The following is a 20775-nucleotide window of genomic DNA, read 5'->3' as shown; positions in this document are numbered from 1 at the left end:
GAAGCAACTTCAGCCCGAGGTATGACTGTATTTTTAAAAACAACAACTTTACTTTCATAAACATATAACTTGGAAGAACATATTTGCAATCTCATGGTCGGGTTTCTCCCAATTAATGTTCAGGGATCTCCTCTGTTTCACTTCAGACAGATCACGCAAACCCACGCTGTCTTCAGCGGTTTCCTGAGAAGTCTCTCTCGGTAGCCATTATCCTTACCCCCCCACACAGAGAGAGAAAGAGAGAGAGAGAGAGAAACAGAAAATGCAGTTAGACCAAGCCATCTCATGTCATCACATGCTGCGCTGTGTCTTTTGAATTGCAGGAAAATTGTTTGCCCTTGGTCCCAGGAACGGCTCCCAGAGTCTGGACTTAGCAATGGCTCACGAATCATGCGCTGCAGTAGGAGCTCGATTAGCCAGCAGAGAAGAACTAAGGAGAGCCATAAGAGATTGTTCTTTTGCTGTGTGTACCAGGGGCTGGCTGGCGGATGGCACAGTTGGGTAAGGAGCATTAAAATAAATAATAATAATAATAATAATAATAATAATAATAATAATAATAATAATTTTATTTATACCCCGCGCTTCCTGGTTCAGAAAACCGGGCTCAGTGCGGCTAACAACAAATTTAAAACACTTAATTGATGCAACAAAAAACAGCATAAAATACAGTATAAAACGCAAATAACAATAAATTCAGAATTCAAAAATCAAATTTTTTTTTTTTGGGGGGGGAAATCCATTCAATAAACATTAGATGATCACCAGGGCTAGATGGCTAAGTTAGTCCTATTTGGTCCAGTGAGGAGACCAGGGGAGAATTAGCTGTGGGATCCCAGAGCAGGTAATCTTCATAAAAAGGGGAGGGGGAGGGAAGGAAGGAAGGGGAATAAAAGACCAGGCTAAGTTCGATTGAAAGCCAGGTGGAATAGCTCTGTCTTACAGGCCCTGCGGAAGGAAGTTAAATCCTGCAGGGCCCTGGTCTCATGGGACAGAGCATTCCACCTGGACGGAGCCATCGCTGAGAAGGCCCTGGCCCTGGTGGAGGATAATCTGACTTCCTTAGGGTCCGGGAGCTCTAAACTATTATTAGTTATGGACCTTAAGGTCCTCTGCGGGGCATACCAGGAGAGGTGGTGAAACGGTGAAATTTCCTCTAACCAACACATATGACTTATCTCCAAATAAAATGGTTGAGCTACTTTGTCAGGGGCAGACTTTGGCCTTTCAAATTTCAGCGGTGCCCTGTGTGAGGCCAGAATTCGACATGCCCCCCACGCCCGGCCCCCTCTCACCTTTCGTTCAGCTCAGTTCACCACCTCATAGTTGTAGGCTTGGCACCCAGCACGGTCACACGGCCCTAAATCCGCCTTTGACTTTGTAATAGTAGAACTCAGAAACACTGATTTTCAAGAGAGCATTTTGCCACTCTAGGTACCTGCTGCTGCCCTCCTCCACCCCAATTTGTCTGAATGTTCAGCCTTGCAAATTATGTTTAATATGGCCTATAAGCCCTATTTGCTTCTATTAGCCAGGTGCTTTATGAATTTGACTGTCAGATGTTAAAAACAAAAGGGGTTTGAAGTGCAACTACTTCAAAAGAAGGTACGTTGCTTCAAATGGGGGAAAATGTTTCCAACAGTACCCTGAGAGTTTTCGCTTGCTTGACATATCTCCCCTACCGCACTGAAAAAGCAAAACACCTTAGGCTACCACACTCTTCACAGAATGATATATTTCCACTTACACATTCCAACAGAGTCCTTGCAGATGCATTTATTTGTTGCTCTTATGTCCAAAGTGTCACCTCTCTGGCAAAATTCGACCGTGCTCGAAATTTAATAACCAGGGCAAAGATGGAGCTAAGCGGTATGACGCAGAATAACACTCCCAATAAAGGAACTGGAAAAAATGATAATTTCATTATCTACCATATTAAAATGTGTTTCAATATCGCCATGCTTTGATGAACCTGGAGTCTTAGGGAAGTTTCGTAAAGGCTGACCAAATCATGGGAGATCAGAATTCAGCACACGAGAGAGACAGAGATAGATAGAGAGAGAGAGAGAGAATGACTTTTAAATGGGTGTTTCCCTGGATGTCCGGATGCAAAAGCTTAAGAGGGCGTAAGCACCTTTAATAGTTGCCATTGTTAAAGGTGTGGGAGTCCTTTCCATTTTTGCATCTGGTCATCCTAATAATGTCTCCTGCTCAGATGTAGAGAGAAAGACAGCCTGAAGCATGATGGTATGTGTTTCTTACAATTCAGAAGGAGCACAGAAAACCCCACAGAATGTGGCCTTATGCACAAAGGCCGGCTGCTTGCCAATCTCAGCTTTTATTTGTTTTTAAAAACCCAAAGAACACTTAGCTTCTAGCTCAGTGTTGTGACCTGCCCTGAGATCTACGGGTCTATAGGGTGGACCTGCCCTGAGATCTACGGGTCTATAGGGCGGTATGCAAATGTAATAAATAATAATAAAATAATAATAGCTCCAATCTAACACTTGAAAATATGTAAACACTGGGAACTGAAGAATCAGAAGCCGGAGGGATCACTGAATAATGCTTCCATCGGCTGCATCTGAGGGCTTTAGTGCCCCAGCAGAGCTCCTAGGCCTTCCTCATGGCTAGAACAAATTGTGCATTATTATTACTTTTAAAAAATCATGCATATTGGTTTATTTGCATCATTTATACAGATCTTAGAACTTTTAGTACAGAATTTAGGTTACCTTGCTGCAGAATATATTTCTTTTTTTAAAAAAAGGTGTAGAGTACGTTGCTTAAGCCTGAGGATTTTTCAATCAGACAGGTGCTAACACACTCAATAATTCTTCCTAGATGCTATCAAGCGAGAGAATTCAGAGAGCCCCACTGCTGCTTTGCCTACAAACAATTTTGAACAATTCAACTTAAGAAAAGTTTTATTAGAGACTTGCATGTTACATCAGCGGCACTTTTCACATGAGCCGGCCACGCCTTGGCTATTGGTAGCTCAGTATGATATGTGATGGCCGTCAGACCAGAGTCATCCAAGTTTAAATTCATAGCAATTGTCTGCCCACCTTTCAGGTGTGGTCTATGGAGAACTGGACACAATTCGGAGCCTTACTAGCCTAGCTGCTGAACGTCTTTTTGTCTCCTTCCTCTGTTTTAGGACAACTGTGTGCAACAGGACAGGCAGCAAGCCACAGAGCGTGAAGATTATTGATGTCCAGATTGAAATGGATCCCTCTCCGAGTGGCAGATACGATGCTCTTTGTGTGAAAGTTGAAGGTCAGCATTGGTGGACCACAGAAATAATCACTACGGCAAGCCAAATCAAATATTTTTTCTTGTTCTTTCTGAAATGTCCATTAACAATTAGGAAGGAATAATTTGCCACGGGCATGAAATAGCATGGAAACAAATTGCCTCTTCTCAGCTGAGTGCAGGCTCTTGCTAGAATATTTGTTGTGTTCATAAAAAAAGAAAAGGAAATATAATCTAGAAGCAGTCTCCAGCCCTACAACCCAGCAGTCACTCACAGGCCAGCCTGTGTTCCAGATCACATTGTGGCACTAAGCAGAGAACAAGTGTGTTGTAGCAAAGGATTTATAGAACAAAACCCCCTGATTTTGTATCTGCATCTACTAAAAAACAAAACAAAACAATGCTCCAGAATAACATGAATTGCACATCATGCAGAGTGAGAATTGCACATCATGCAAATCTATTCATTTTGCATAATTGATTAAGCAAAGAAATACACAGGGTATTGAATCTGAACCCCAGACGCTTGCAAATCCAACTAGATGCCCCTTTCCCAACTTTTGAACTTCCATCAGGGATTGCCTGCATATCTTTAAGCAGCAAGAAACAGAAACTTTTAACATGAAAGGTGATATTTTGTCTGACCTGAATCCTGTGTTCATTACAGCCATTTCTGTGGCTTGCATATGCTCCCTTGTCTGGTTGCCTGGAGGCAATTTCACAGGTCAATTGCATGATTGGTTGAAGACAGTCTACAGATTTTGCTAAACTCTTACTTTCATTGGAGCTTTTGGAAGATGAAAGGCCTAATTTCTGAAAACATCACCAATCAGTAACGTATGTTTGGGTGTCTAGACAGGCATAATGTAAGTGTTCTCTCAGCCTCACTTTGCATAAATACAGGGTACGCCTATGTGCTTATTTAAGTTTTATGTTTCCGGGATATGGAACTCCCTGCCACAATATCTCTGAGTTTCTTGATTCATTTTATTCTGTTCAACAAGTTTCTAAACCACTTCACAGCATATAGCCATAGAAATGGTGTACAGGGTGAAAACAGAATAAAGCACAGAAACTCTAAAAGCAATAAAATCAATCCAGCAAACTCTAAAAGCTCTGTGAGTTCATCAACACAAACTTTTCACCACTGCTACTATTCCCTTAGAACACTTTTAAAGACTTCCTGTCACTGCTTGGTACAATAGGCTTAGTATTGAGATGGACACCAGCACAGAAGAAAGGTTGAACTAATATTGATTATTATAGGGATATTATGTACAAAAGGAAATACAGTGGTACCTCTGGTTGCGAACGGAATCTGAAAAGATTTAACCCAAAGCGTCTTTAACCCGAGATATGACTGTACTAATATTTACATTTGGGTCTTAAATGTGCTCGATGACAGTTTATGAAGTCCCAAGAGTATCTGATTATCCCAAAACTCTCTCTCACAGGACAGCTAAGTCCCAATGTCTAACTTTCTAACGTCTAACTGTCTAACTGACAGTTAACCGCCCTTCTTCCCCGACTAGAACCTCCAAGCCACCCGAGTCTGCTGTTTTGCAGAACAAACTAAATCCAGACTCCATCTATAAATCTTAAAAGTGGTTGTCTCTCCCCTTTCAGAACTTGTTGTAGGTCTGCTAGCACTGAACGAGAAAGCCAGGAGCGGGCATTTAGACTGAAGATACATTGTCCCCTGCTCCTTAACTTTTCTGTATATCTTTTCCCCGCTGTAATTGTTCTTAGAAATAAACTTTGGAAAGACTTGTTGCACCGATCGCCTGAACTTTCCTTATTCCCTCCGTGTTTGAGTGATTCAATTGGCTGCAAGACAAACAAGTCTCTATTCCACAAGTTGACTGCAACTTGTTACTATTGCAGAAAATGCAGTGGTTTAGCCCAGGAATGGAAATTCGGATTTTGCCAGGTGAACGTCTGGCACAAATTCCTCATCAGAAAATGACGGATTATGTAACCTGGCCTTCTCTTAGCAACAAAAGAGGCGGGGGGAGAATCACCAGGGGCTTTTAAATACAAACATGAACCACATGAATTTAGGCTGAAATAGCAAACAAGAACCGAGTTTGTTCTGTACAATGCTAGACTGTTCGTAAGGCTTTCCCATGACAGCTTTCGTTTCTGCAATTTTTATTTTCTCCTGCCGATTTTGAGCATTGAGCTTAGCGGACAGTGAATTTCCAATTATCTAGTAACATCAAGTAAAGTCATAAATTAAGTTATTCGAACTAGCCCTAGATTGGTTTTGTCATCAGTGGTATACGAGATGGGTTTTATTTGGCTGGACTTGCACTCTGGAGTTTATCTCCCAAGATGTCATCACCTACAAAAATCTGTGAAACCCCACTTCTCCCATGTTTCATTTCCTATTTAAAAAAATAAGATGAAAATGTGCCGTAGAGTATACAAATGGGACCTGAAACTAAAAGATTGGAGCACCGAGTCCGCTGAGTCAGGCATTTTAGTCATTCCCCCCCCTTTTTTTATATTCCTCAAGCCCTTCAGCTAATCAGATACTTAAATGTGTTTGCTTCCTGCTTGTTTATCTCCTTAGGCAAACCGTGTGGGGACCCCCCTTCCTTTCCTCACACAGTTCTCCACGGCCACACCGGGTTTGAAATGGGTGACGAACTGCACTATGTCTGTGCTCAGGGATATGTCATGAGTAACAAAGATGCTGCTTTCACTCTGCTCTGTCACACCTGTGGGGAATGGTTTGGTCAAGTCCAAGCTTGTGTCAAAGGTGAGTTCTATCGATTCAGGATTATCATATCTTAATTTTTTTTGGATTGTCCTTCAATGTCCTAATGCGAACTTGCAGTGGATCTTCACATACGGTGTTATCAATCGGGATCTGATGACAATGTACATTGTCCTTATACAAATTATTATTATTATTATTATTATACCCCCGCCCATCTGGCTGGATTTCCCCAGCAACTCTGGGCAGCTTAAAAAACATAATAAAAACATCAAGCATTAAAAACCTCCCAATACTGGGCTGCCTTTGATGTCTTCTAAAGGTTGTGCAATTCTTTATCTCCTTGACATCTGAAGGGAGGGCATTCCACAGGGAGGGCGATCACTGTTGAAGAAATAAAGACATGAAATAAAACTAAAACAGATAAACCACAGGCATGTGAACACAGTGGTACCTTGGTTTTTGAACCTAATCCGTTCTGGAAGACCATTCAAGTTCTGAAACATTTGAAAACCGAAAGCTCAATAACCAACAGCTAGGCCTGAGGATCTTGCACTCAGTGGAAGCTGCGTGGCATGTTTGACTTTTGAGGCATGTTCGAAAACCACAGCATTTGCTTCTGGGTTTACGGCATTCGAAAATTGAAATGTTCTTCAATGGAGATGTTCGAAAACCAAGGTACCACTGTATATGGAAGGTTGAGACTAAAATTGTATACACCATAGACATAATGTCTCCTGGCTGGGGCTGATGGGATTATAATTCCAACAATGCCTAGAGGGTTACATGTTTCTACATCCCTGCTGTACATGGTGGGAGTCCTGTCCTCTGTCCTCTCTAAGGGCTGGGCAAATGAGCCAGAAACCTGATGTGCAAGGCTGCAACCCATGTTAGAAACCATACGCTGGGGGAAGAAGACAGCCTATGCTAGACACCGCAGAGGGCTTCCCCTGTGTTGTGGTGGTCAACTAGTCTCAGTGCTTATTTACACCATGTCTCAAGCTTTCTCTTTTAACAAGTGATCTTTAGGACAGCATAATCACGTAGCATCCAAGTAACTATAAAGGGACAACGTGAAGAGTATGTTGTCTCACGCAGAAAGGTGAGTCCCTGTTAGCATTTGTGAGAAACAATGACACTTGCAAGTGAAATAACAGATCTTGACATGAGATATGGATTGTGCCAGCTCTTCACCATGCACTGAAAAGCATTATCATGCAAAACACAGCTGAGCTGGCCCATCCATAAGTAGCTGAAAGCCCTAGTGTGGAGAAGGTGTCCTGTCTCTTGAGATGCGGTATTCTGATGTTTCCAGGGATCGGTGATGTCCCGGGTGCTTAGCTCACTGACACACTGCTGTGTAGTGAAGCCTCTCTAGCTGGTTGGGCAGTGTGTTATTTCCAGAACGCAGTCCCTAGGCTCAAGCCAAATGCCTCATGCGTCACAAGTTGCAAAGCATGAATACAGGTTCTTGGAGCACTTTCCTTGACAAACGACAGTTAGAGGGTATCCAGAACATTTCTATATTAGGTAGCGGAGGAACACGGCTCTGGGAAGGAGGAAATTAAAAAGGGAGCAGGAAAAGTTCAGAGAAGAGATTGTATAATTGATCCTGAATATAAAATATATAGCGCACAAGGGAAAAAATTGAGGACAAGGCATGAATGAATAAGGGGCAAGATATTGTTTTGGATCTGCCATGTTGTCCTCATATAGGTGTCAGGATGCAGGGCCAACTTAGGTGCTAGGCGCTAGGGGTGCGGGGCACCCAGGCGCCAGGCTCTCAGGGGCACCAGGCCAAGGGCTCTGTGCCGTGAGTTTGGGGGCGACTGAGCCAGCGAGACGCTGAGGTGGCTGGCTGGCTCCGCCCTCCTGCACGCCTGGGGACTGGGCAACCTGGGGGGGGGGGGGCGGAGCCGAGCGGATCTTTGCACCCCGGTGCCGCATGTGCTTAAGACAGCCCTGTCAGGATGTGTGACCAAAACTCATTGGTTAGTTGCTGTGTGAAAGCAAAAACCAGTTTAGTGTCTTACTTTTTGTGTGTGGATAAGGCAATGGAATTGACCGGCGGCTGACACTTCCATTTGAAATAGAGATCCACATATTCCATGTCAATGTGCAAATCTAAGTGAGCACGGATCAATTGGAATTTCCACTCAAACTGGGCAGGATACTAATTTTTTATAAAAATGCCTGGTGCTTCCATCTTTGCATTGGAGTACTTAATTCTGAGACCACTGTCAAATGCCCCGTCTGGGAAAGGTTCTTGAGAGGATGATTGCCTTGGAGGACAAAAAAATTCTAGATCAATTTCCATCAATATTCAGGCCTGGTTTTAGTATGGAAACTGCCTTGGTCACCTTGTATAATGACCTGTGTGAATCTGTTGATCTCTCAGTGGCTTTTGCTACCATCAACCATGATATCCTTCTGGGGCAACTGTCTGAGCTGGATATCAGGGTCAACACATTGCAGTTGTTCTGCTCCTAATTGGATGGCCAGTTCTAGAAGGTGGTTCTTGGGGAGTATTGTTTGGCTCTATGGGTTCTCCAGGATGGGATCCCCTAGGGATTGATTCTGTCCCCCACACTGTTTAACACTTGCATAAGACCACTGAACGGGGTCATGTGGAGTTCTCAAACGTGTTATCACCAGTATGCTGATGACACACCACTCTTTCTCCTTTTCATTTCCTGTAGGTGAGAAAGTGGATGTGCTGAATCTGTGCTTAGTTTCAGTAATGGACTGGATGAAGTCCAGCAAATGAAACTTAATGCATACAAGACTGAGTTAGTGGGTGGTTCTTCTGTCCACCTGAGTGATGTGCAGGCTCCCTCTAAAGGATCAAGTTTGTAGTTTGGGGGTTCTCCTGGAACCACTGCTGTCACCTGAGACACAGTTAGTCTCAGCAGTGCAGAGTGCCTTCTACCAGTCTTGAGATATGCCCTGGTAACCTCAAGATTGGACTATTTCAATGTGCTTTTGAAAACACTGCCTGTCTCTATGTTTCTGAGCCCATTTAACTTTTAAAGCTCGTTATGGCTTGGGACCTCAATAGTTTCAGGAATGCCTCTCCTGATATGAACCTACCTGGACCCTTAGATCTTCACTTGAGGCCCTTCTCTGGTCCCTCCTCTGAGGGAGGCTCAGAGGGTGATGGTGAGGGAGAGAGCCTTCTCAGTTGTAGCTGTCTTGTGGAATGCCCTCCCCTGTGAGACCCGCCTGGGGCCTTCACTGATGTCTTTTTGGTGCCAGGTAAAAACTTACCGTACCCTTGATGTTGATTATGTTTTATTGTTAGTGTACTGACAAAGCTTCCTGTTGGGGTGGGAGTATTGCTCTGAATTATAAAAATATTCAGGTATATGAAGAATTGTGCATGCACACGAAGGCTCATACCAATAACAAACTTAGTTGGTCTCTAAGGTGCTACTGAGGGACGCGGGTGGCGCTGTGGGTAAAACTTCAGTGCCTAGGACTTGCTGATTGTAAGGTCGGCGGTTCGAATCCCCGCGGCGGGGTGAGCTCCCGTCGTTCGGTCCCAGCTCCTGCCCACCTAGCAGTTTGAAAGCACCCTTAAGTGCAAGTAGATAAATAGGTACTGCTTTATAGCGGGAAGGTAAACGGCGTTTCCGTGTGCGGCGCTGGTGCTGGCTTGCCAGAGCAGCGATGTCACGCTGGCCACGTGACCCGGAAGTGTCTTCGGACAGTGCTGGCTCCCGGCCTCTTAAGTGAGATGGGCGCACAACCCTAGAGTCGGACACGACTGGCCCGTGCGGGCAGGGGTACCTTTACCTTTAAGTTGCTACTGGAAGGAATTTTTTTATTTTGTTAAAAATATTCATGTTTTATATGGCTATTATTTTTCCTTTATGGTAATTTTTTTAATGCAAATTGCGCCGATATCTTCTGAGGTAACCAATGGCTAAATCATCATCAGAATCAACACCAACTGTTGCTGCCATCCCCATCATTTCCAGTATTAAGTAAAGTATTTTTTACATTCCGAGTAAAGAAAGGATGACTCCCTGGCAGCTACTTGAGTTGCAGCCTAGAGTGAAATCTGGCTGGCATAGTTTCACATTGCTTTTATATAATACATCAGTGAGATTTTAATAGGGGGGAACATGTGGAGGTTATTCAGAACTGTCTCTGAACTCTGACATTCTCCCTAGCACCTCAAAGCAGGCAATACTTGCTAAGAAGGGCTGAGTTATTCATTCCACTTAGCGGTCTAATAGCCCTTTAAATTAGATTTATGTAATTATGAAAGCAATTTTTAGTCCTGTTTCCTGTCTTTTGCTCTGGAAGTCTGTGGCTTCAAAAATAGTAGGCCAAATCAGTGTAGGTTTTGGCCTCAGCAGAACCAAATCAACATATGCCAGCTAAGAAATGACCTTATAAAGCCACATCCTGATACCAGCATTTATTTCTAAGAAACATAAAAATAACTTAATCCAAATGGTACAGTGACTAGACTTGCAGACACAATAACTTTCATAAGAGTTCCTTTGCTTCGCCCTCTATTTCTGTTACGGTGCACAATGCTGTTCAATCGCTAAAGTCTAGGATTGAAAGAGTATATTTTAGAATTTCCTTGTCAACATCACTGTATTTTTTCTAAAGTATCAGACCTCTAAAAAGTTATTTCTGGCAGAACTTTCTGTCTTCTTCAGGGGAAAAAATTATGGTAGCCATGATACAACCAAGACAAGTAAAACAGAACAAGCCTTACAGTTTGGAAAGGAATGAAAGTGTGCATTTGTTAGAATGGCTGCTTCAGGATATAAGACGCTTGGAGAGCTTATTGGACTAGAATGTATCAGGTTAACAGGAAAAAAAGAGAGAGGGGCCACAATAATAATCCTATTTTTGGTTATTCCAGGGTTAAATTGCAACTGCAAAGCTCATTATTAATTCTGTTCTGTATGAATTCTACTACCCAGATATGAAATTCAGCAACCAAACTATGGGTTGTATCCAATTAAGTTATATTCAAAGTAGACCCGTTGAAATTAATGGACTAAATTAGCCATGTCTATTATTTTCTGTGGGTCTACCAAGACTAACATTAAATCCTCTGAATTTATGTTTTATTCACATTTATATACTTTTATATTGCTATTCTGGTTTTAGGTTGTGTTTTTGCTTTAAGGTTTCCATTGTATGATATTTGTTTTTTGGACTATACCATTTCAAAAGCACTGTACAATTGTGGGTTTTGTTTTTCAAACGTCTGGCAAAATAAGAACTCGTCCTGGAAAGATTGGGGAAATGGTGTTGTGGGATGAAAATAAAGGACAGCTCAAGGTCCGGTTACAAGGACACAGAAACAATTTACTTATTACTTCAGATATTTTGCTCATGAAGCAGTTTCTATCACCCAGGCTAGGTTTCTTTCGGCCACTGGCTCTTCCTTTCACAGCAGTCAAATTCTGTGATCATTTCTGTGATCTACAAAATGTTAGTACCTCTATGAAAGATCATGGCAGACCAGAGATATAATCTGAACAAGGGACCTCCTCCAGCTGACCTCTTTATTGAACATTCATCCAGATATATGCAAAACTTACTGTCTTGTGAACTGCAATGAAATGGGAGTGTTATTGCCAGTGCTTTTTTTCTGGGGGTACACAAGGGTACGCATACCCCTAAACATTTTGTGAATCTAACGGGAGAAGAAACTTAAAATTTTTAGTTTCTTCTCTAGCACGGTGAATCGTCAGTTCCGTTGCTACCATCGATGGTGGTCTCATTTCCTTTCCCAGTCTTTCCCGAGTCTCAGACGGAAGCGAGCGTTTAATGTGTGAAGCAGTGTGGAATGTGGATGTGTGGTGTTTTATTGATGACAGCTTGGCCTCATTGAGGGGCAGTATTTCAATATGAGTAGGAAAATTACTAACTAGTTTTCATCATCATGAGGTGATGCATTTTCTTTGTACTTTCGTCCATTTACTGTACAGTGGTACCTTGGGTTACATACGCTTCAGGTTACAGACTCCGCTAACCCAGAAATAGTACCTTGGGTTAAGAACTTTGCTTCAGGATGAGAACAGAAATCATGCAGTGGCAGCGCAGCGGCAGCGGGAGGCCCCATTAGCTAAAGTGGTGCTACAGGTTAAGAACAGTTTCAGGTTAAGAATGGACCTCCGGAACGAATTAAGTACTTAACCCAAGATACCACTGTATTTATTCCCCCCGATTTGAACTATAAAATGGTGATTTTATTGAGTCAAGATGAGAGTACCCCTAAACATTTTTTTTAAAAGAAAAAAAGCACTGGTTATTGCCAATTCAGACTGGAGGTCTCATTAGTTCAGCAGCCAGCCAGATGTCTCTGGGATGCACATCACTTTATCCACAACAGTTTACAAGCAAAGTGCATCACATTTCACTGATATCTAATACTAAATGCAAAAATATCTGGAGTAAATGAAGTGCAACCGTCCTAGTACAAATCCTACCCACATTTTTTCCTTGCAAGACAAGGCAGGAGCAGGAAAAGCCCCATACTGCCAGAGTGGTATATCCCTAGCAGAAAAGGATACTAATTCCCCTTCCTCTCCTGTCATCCCTCTGGGATGGTGAAGAAGAGAACCCTCTGGGCAGGAGCACATAAATGCCGGCTGGAAAACTGTAAGCAAAGATGTTTAATACTCTCTGCAGATGTCTTCTGTTTGACCTTTTTCGACAAATCCGGATCAATAGATGAAAAAAGAACAAGCGAGATGAAAAAGAATTAAGTTAGAAGTTATATGGTAATTATTAAGACGAGTTGTAATATTAATTAGGAGGGAAACAGATTGGATAAGAAAACACTTGTGGGGAAAAGAAGGGATTGAAAGCATACTATGCCTGCTACCTAAATAAGTTACCGTATTTTTCGCTCTATAAGACGCACCAGACCACAAGATGCACCTAGTTTTTGGAGGAGGAAAACAAGAAAAAAAATATTCTGAAGCCAGAACAGCAAGAGGGATCCCTGCACAGTGAAAGCAGCAATCCCTCTTGCTGTTCTGGCTTCTGGGATAGCTGTGCAGCCTGCATTCGCTCCATAAGACGCACACACATTCCCCCTTACTTTTTAGGAGGCAAAAAGTGAGTCTTATAGAGCAAAAAATACGGTATATAGCTCCTACAGGCTTTTGGTTTGGTGCTTGTTCATTTTAGTTCAGAGACCTGATTGTCCAGTTGGGTTCCGGGGATAATTTGGCAGTTGGAATAACATTTAGAAAGTAGGATTTGGAGACAGGACAACCTGGAAATAGCAGCAGGGAATGGACACTTTCCGCTATCCTCCTCCCAGAGCATTCATCTGCCCCCACAGCTTTTCCATCACCAGGAACAGCCAGGAGATGCGAACAGTCCAACTGTACATGTGAGGAGATGTCCCATCTTCCCTGGATCTAAGCCAACTAGCACTACCTGGCCCTGGGTGTTTTATGAACGCCAGAAACTGCATTACCATAAGCTTCTTTCGCTTGTCTAAGAGTCACTATTCAACCATCCTACCATAATCACTAATGCAGACCCAGAATCATAGAATTGTGGAGTTGAAAGGGACCCCAAGGGTCTTTGAGTCCAATCCCCTGAGATGCAAGAATCTCAACAAGATCATACACGACAGATAGTCATCCAACCTCAGCTTAAAAACCTCTGAGGAAGGAGACTCCACCACCTTCTGAGGGAGTCCGTTGAACTGTTGAACAGCTCTGACTGTCAGAAAGTTCTTCCTGATGTTTAGTCTCCTTTCTTGTAACTCGGATCCGTTGGTTTGGGTCCTAGTCTCTGGAGCAGAAGCACCTCAGTTGTGATTCAGTCCTACTTCTGGTTTCACCTCCTGTGCCATATAAGGCATTGCCTGTCTATTCAGGACCACATTTCATAACACTGGGTTGCTAGGTAGCACACATGCTGGGGGAGGGGCTGGGGCATTGTTCCCTATGGAACCTTCCAAGAGCAGCAGTTGAAACAGACACATCAGTAGGCATATGTGAGACCTGGAGAAAGGACACTTCACATCATTTTCTACCCACAGCCTTCATAAGCCTTCAAAAATAAATTTATTCTGTTATGATGTGAGCTGGTGAAAGAGCTTTGTGATAATCTGGTGCCAGAAACCCCGCCCCCTTAAACTGTTATTTTGCCTTTTCAGATGAAACTGAGGGACATATTGATTATGAAGACAATTTCCCCGATGACCGATCTATTTCTACCGAAGAACATGAACACAATGCCAAAGAGGCAGAGGAGAAGGAAAATGAGCAAGAGAAAGCCACGCATGATGAGAAGAAGACCCAGTTTGCTGACGACGACAACCACATTGGCGTAAAAACTGCATATAACAAGAAAGGCACCAAAATGATATACGAAGGTGAGGACTTCCCCATTGGACCTGCCATTGTGAACAATGATACAAAAGCAACAAAAAGTACAGACTCTCATACAGATGAGTCCTGGCTAGATGGTTACCCAGTTACTCAAGAAGCTGTAGAAGAAGTCGACGAGGAGGAAGGGGATAAAATTGATGGATCTATGGGAATGGAATATGACATTGGCACTGACCAACTGAACTATGCTGATGTCAGGAAGACAGGCAGCAGCCCAGAAAAGGATTTTGTGCAGGCTGGGACAGTCCCGTCAGTGACACACACTGATGGGAGCAAAAGAATACTAGGGACTCTAACACCAACCACTGTTCCAGAGAACGTCAGTGTAAGCAAAGATGACAACACCAGGTATGTATCAGCGACACCTATGGGACTCATCACACAAGACATGTCATCTGTAATCACAGCCACGAGCTTGAATTTGGCCACACTGGAGACTTCTACAGTTTTCCATCTCATTGACCCCATTCCCTTGCCAGAGGAAGTAGATCTGATGACTTCCTCCATGCAAGTAGTTACTACTATACCTTCTCAAAATAGCTTTACTGATACACCAGATGTTGTTGAGGGAGAAGCCTTGACCTATGGACTTGGTGGGAAGCCTTTGAGCACTTTTGAACCATGTGTGGGAGCACGTTGTTCCAGTTCTAATAAAGATCCCATGATAGCCATTGGGGTGACTGTTGTATGCCTAATTGTGCTTGCGTTGATCTTGGCAGTGTGGTGCTTCAAGAAACGGCAACAGAAGACCTCTGTTTATAAGCTGAATGGGAAAGATCATGCTAGGCACCAGCTGCAACAGATTGAAATGCAGAAAGTCTAACCTAGCTGTATACATTATTATTGGAAAGAAATGCATGGAGAGACATGGAAAGTGACCGAACAAATGGATACTAATGTCCACTAGTTCAGAAAGAAGACCTGTGTATGGAACAGGACCTGCACTAACTGAAATCACAACTTATTGTGATATCGGGATTAATTTGGATATCTATAGTTTTTAACCACCTTGAGGATTGCCAGGGCTGAATCACAGAAGCATATTTTATCTCCTGATGACTGTACATATAAGGCAGTGACTTGGTTTTCTGAAATCAGTAGTCTGTGACAGACATGATGGACAGAGTTTTCTTATGGGTGTGTAGTGCCTATCCTAGATGCAAGCTAGTCAAATGGCAAGACCATCATCTGACAACTGACACATCAAAGCCCTTAAGATGGCAGGATGGACCTTACAGTACCTGCTTCTTGCATTAAAAATGTCACTGCAATTATTCTCTCTGCTGTGTTAAAACGGATCACACAGCCCAATGACACATTTGAAAGAAGCTCTATAGAACAGGGAGACAATCTGTGTGCAAAGTGGAGGGGATTTTTTTTTTTTAACTATTTGCCATTTTTAAGGTAAGGATAAATTAACACATAGACAGTTGTTACTTGTCACGTTCTATGGATTTACAGATAGAATTTTTCTATCTGCATTGTTTGACCACTGCTCCAGTTTATTTCAGTGGATTTGTACTGTAGCAGCTCTACCCTTCAATGGATTAACTGTGTGTAGGGGGCCGGTCACAATGGACTGTTAGATAGAAACAGGCCATTATTGAGCTGTTTGGATTTTATTAGTTGTTTTAATATCTAGAAAGAAGAGTCCTTTTTCTATCTGTAGGAGTATGTAGACAGAGAGAGGATCATGTCTGAATGGACTTTAATCAATGCTATACAACTAGACATCATTAATGTTTAAAAATAAACGAACATTGTCAATATTCCACCCAGGCCTCTTGGACTCTATAGAAGGGCTCTCTTTAGACAGAAGATCTCACACCACGTTGCCTGCAAACTATCAAAGACTATTTAGGATTTTCTTTCCCTCCTAGGGCAATGCTATCTTTGCAATGAAATTGGGTGTCTAATTAATATATTAATTATGCAGCCAACAGTGCATGGTCTTTGGGAGTGCACTTGCCATCTTATTTCATAGAGAGTGAAAACTTCCATTCTTTAGTTCAACCTGGGTCGGTTTAGAGTGGGCGAAATTCTGATGTAGACAACATACGTATCTGTTGCTAAAGATGCCGTACCATGACAGACTAAAGATGGGTTCAAAAGTCACACCATAGCTAAGGCAGCAATCCGAACTCCATTTACCGTGGAGTAAGCCCTGCTGAATTCAGTAGGACTTACATCTGAGTAGACATGGTTAGGCTCATGCTGTAAGTCATTATTTCCTCTAATATACTGATGCATATTATAAGGCACTGGGACGCAGGTGGCGCTGTGGGTAAAAGCCTCAGTGCCTAGGGCTTGCCGATCGAAAGGTCGGCGGTTCGAATCCCCGCGGCGGGGTGCGCTCCTGTTGCTCAGTCCCAGCGCCTGCCAACCTAGCAGTTCGAAAGCACTCCCGGGTGCAAGTAGATAAATAGGGACCGCTTACTAGCGGGAAGGTAAACGGCGTTTCCGTGTGCGGCTCTGGCTCACCAGAGCAGCGATGTCACGCTGGCCACGTGACCCGGAAGTGTCTCCGGACAGCGCTGGCCCCCGGCCTCTTGAGTGAGATGGGCGCACAACCCTAGAGTCTGTCAAGACTGGCCCATACGGGCAGGGGTACCTTTACCTTTATTATAAGGCACCAACAAAATGCACAAGAAAATGAAGCTGAACCCCCATCTGAAAGCATATATAAGTGCCCATTATTAATATGCAGTTACCCGCAGCTGCAAATGCAGCAACACATACATGGTTCTGTGCATGTTGTGATTGAATGCACAAAAAGAACAAAAGTATCTTCGGTATGGTGACTGAATGGCCAATTCTACCATTTAAGCTAGCAGAAGACATTGGGGTGGGGCTGGGAGTTTCTAATACTAATTTGGGCATGTTTTCAGCATGCTATTCAAATAAAAATTATTAATATACTCTTATGTTTCTTAAATGTCTGTCATTGTAAATTATTCTATTGTCCTGCACTGGCTTCACAAAAAACCCCATTTTGTTTGTAACTGATCTAAACTGTTTTACTCCACCTTGCAGTGAAGGAATGCTACAAACCTGAGCCTATTGCAAATTTTTACTTAATTAGATAGATGAAATATTGTGACTGACTGTGAGGAATGTTCCAAAGTGAGGAAGTGTTTGGGAGAGTCTCTCAATTTACTGTATTTTTTGCTCTATAAGACTCACTTTTTCCCTCCTAAAAAGGGGAAATGTGTGTGCGTCTTATGGAGCGAATGCAGGCTGCGCAGCTATCACAGAAGCCAGAACAGCAAGAGGGATTGCTGCTTTCGCTGCACGATGATCCCTCTTGTTGTTCTGGTTTCTGAGATTCAGAATATTTTTTTTTCTTGTTTTCCTCCTCCAAAAACTAGGTGCGTCTTGTGGTCTGGTGCGTCTTATAGAGCGAAAAATACGGTAGTTCTCGGCCTGCCATTCAATTTCAATATTGTTCCAAGTATTTCTGAAGCAATGCCATGCAATTAACATCAAGACCTCTAAAATCTATATGCTTGCTACAATCTTGGGAGATTTCCAGGCTGCAGACTGCAGAATGAAAATAACACTGCAACCTTAAATAGGTCAACTCGGAAGTAAGACCCACTGAGTTAAAGGAAAGTACGTATGTTAGACCCTAAGTCTCATATACTTGGAGAACTCCATATGACACAGATGAAGACATACGCTTGGGGAAGAAGGCTTTTGATTGTGGCCAACATACGAAGCTGGTATGAAATCATACTGCTTAAATTGATTTAAACTTGTTCTGTGATTTAACAGGAAATGCTCTGGGCTTTAAATTAAGATAGCCAACTCTGCATCATGTTCTTAAATGAAATAATGCTCACTAAAACTCTTTTAATATTATGCTCCCGCAATGAGAATGTCAAAAATAAATGGAAAGATATTTTGCGCAAACAGTATTCTTCGACAAAATTCTTTGTATTACTCACCAAAAGGCCAAAGAGATACATTAACAGGAAGCTTATGGAAAAAATGTGGAAAAATAAATGAGCAAGAAAGGGAAATGGTCATGTTTATATGCATATGCTGTGTGTTTTCAACAAAACCAAAACAAAATGATTGTGGAAATACCAATCTTTCCTTCAAATCTGTTGTTCAGAAAGAAATGAAGGAGCATTATTATGATTAGCTGGTTCCATTTATAATATTTTTGCATCTGTTTATATCTTGTACCCAGATTGTTGTTTGTTTATCTGTGTAATTACTTATTAGGAAGCTATTAACAAAAGGATAGCCATGTAAAAAATGACTTAAAATAATTTTAGTAAGATGACTGCATTCAGCCCATCAGCTCCCTTGACATTTAACTGATTTTACCAAGCTGAGGTGAGGGGTAAGAGAAGGAATACTTATCTCTGAGGTTAGGAAAAACCAGAAGGAAAGGAGTTACTTACAGGAGTGGTTTTCAAATTGTATTCCCTGGAATCTTTGATTTCTTGGAAACTTCAGCGATTCAATGGCATAGTTCATATGTAATGTTAAGCTACAAGTTGTGCCACAGGCAATCAAACAATCAACGATGGCTTGCTTTTCCCAAACTTGGTTTGTTTTCCAGCTGCTCTTGCCTTGTACTTTTATGGTCTAGCAGGTATCTGAGGTGGGGTGGCCAAACAAACCAAAGTTAAGGAAAGGTGCTGGATTTTTACCCTACACCAAACCAAAGTTACAAGAAACCAAGGTCTATAAACCAACAACAAATTATGGCTTTTAACTGTGGTTTGTTGGTCATAAACAAACCATTGCTAAGATACTGGGCAGGGTGAGGGTGATTAAACAAACCATGGTTTAATAAACTACACCTTAGCATTATGGGTTAACTAGGCCAATTATAGTGGATAAATTGCCCTAAAAGAACATGTTACAATGTACCCTGGGCATGGAAGTCTAATTCACACGGGCATGCATGTTGCTTTGCATTTCTATACTTACTACATAATAAGCAGCTGAATGTATGAACTGACTTCACTGAAAGCCTAGGAAAAGTCAGATCACATCCAGCAACCCCCTACACACCTCTACTTGGAAACTGTTCCCTGTGCATTGTTTAGAAGTACACTGAAGGTTTCCACAGAATGCTCACAAAAAGGAGATGTCGATGTGAAAATTGTGCTGTTTCTCACGAGTTTTCAAAAACGCGTGTACTTGATACTCTCACGAATTCCACGCCGCAAGAACAGCAGCAATTTAAAATGCTATTTGCGGAAATTGTAAAATATTCCCAGATACAATTGCTCTTGTTTCCTGACATTTGGATCGTCATCCGTTTTTATTACTGTTAATTGGTTGATTTGTACCAATCACTCTTATTCTGCAGGGCCAGAGGTGATGGTCACTGCATGTTCCATAATATTGTTCTCACTTTTTAAGTTTTGACGACGACTGCTATGCTACACCAGTATTCCAGTGGTCTGCTCCTCCAAATTTTCTGGTACGCAATCTTCCACCATTTGTGGTTTTCTTGAGCACTTACTAATAGTGGTATATGATTAAGTTTATTACATTGTGGAATGTCATGATCAGTATGTGTGCTTCTTCCATGGGAAGCCACAAAGAAAGAAATTGGCTAAGTTTAAAAGGCAAATTAAATACTGTGTTCAAACATAGATATTTTTAAAATATAAACTGTAATTTCATTGCTCTGTAAAAAAGAAGTAGTGCTAAATATGCTGTATTAACCATTTGATGTGTTGGTGTACCTAAAAGCTGCATCAAAGTGATTGTGGGGAGTATAGTTTTAGGGCAAGGGAAGTAAATTAAGGCTTAAACATAATCATATACGCATCCTAATCTAACAAATAGATTTATGCTTAAACGTCAGAAAATACACATTTTGTTTCTGTACACTTGAACTGACTCCAGAACAGAGAAGTGAAAGGTATTAAAACCTCTCTAGGTTGGGGTAAGGTAATTAATTTTTTTTAAAAAACCCACCTCCTTACTTAAAAGCTGCTTATTTATTTTAATACTTTGACTGAAGGCACTGAAGACAGTTGATACAGAATGCCGGTTTGCTGGGATGTGAGCTGTGATTTACAAAACTCCTTAGATGATTTCTTGACTTGGCTTTTCTTTAGCATGTAGCTTAAAATTCCCCACACTAGGTCATTCAGCCCTCAAGCCACCAGAAAAATGAAGTTGCTGTTTAAAGGATGGCAGGCAACCAAGAGTTCAGACAGTTGCTATGAAGGATTAGTTGTGGGTTTTTCTCGCTGCCCTGCTACAAATGGCATCACAGCTCTATGTTCAAACATTATTAAATGAGAATGTTTTCTCTGGCACAATCTGCTTCTCCCTACAGTTTATGCATTGAAATATATATATATATAGAGAGAAGCTGCTTTACTTATAGCATACATTAAAACTTAAAATACATTTCCATCATACATTGCA

At 42.0% G+C, this 20775-nt stretch overlaps 1 protein-coding gene and 1 long non-coding RNA gene across 3 annotated transcripts in view; one reads left to right on the top strand and one right to left on the bottom strand.

The window, feature by feature from the left end:
- Positions 1-20775, top strand: part of SUSD5 (sushi domain containing 5) — a 26973-nt gene extending 6198 nt beyond the window's left edge. The window contains exons 2-7 of the mRNA XM_083406956.1: positions 324-501; positions 3161-3279; positions 5831-6019; positions 14133-16625; positions 16997-17525; positions 17783-20775. Coding sequence (XP_083263082.1) covers positions 324-501; positions 3161-3279; positions 5831-6019; positions 14133-15190 — 1544 coding nt within the window. The 3' untranslated portion in view covers positions 15191-16625; positions 16997-17525; positions 17783-20775. The remainder of the gene's footprint in view (positions 1-323; positions 502-3160; positions 3280-5830; positions 6020-14132; positions 16626-16996; positions 17526-17782) is intronic.
- LOC310661217 lies at positions 87-5839 on the bottom strand. 2 transcript variants are annotated; one of them, XR_014503838.1, is made up of 4 exons: positions 4632-5839; positions 2736-3347; positions 1748-1902; positions 87-212 (listed from the first exon to the last, which is right to left on the bottom strand). It is a non-coding gene; the product is annotated as an uncharacterized lncRNA (long non-coding RNA). The 2 variants fall into 2 exon arrangements; XR_014503839.1 differs by having other exon boundaries at positions 2736-3309.

Source organism: Podarcis tiliguerta (assembly GCF_965153285.1).
Source record: "Podarcis tiliguerta genome assembly, chromosome: 12".
Taxonomy (NCBI): Eukaryota; Metazoa; Chordata; class Lepidosauria; order Squamata; family Lacertidae; genus Podarcis; species Podarcis tiliguerta.
This window is presented reverse-complemented; position numbering and strand designations above follow the sequence as displayed.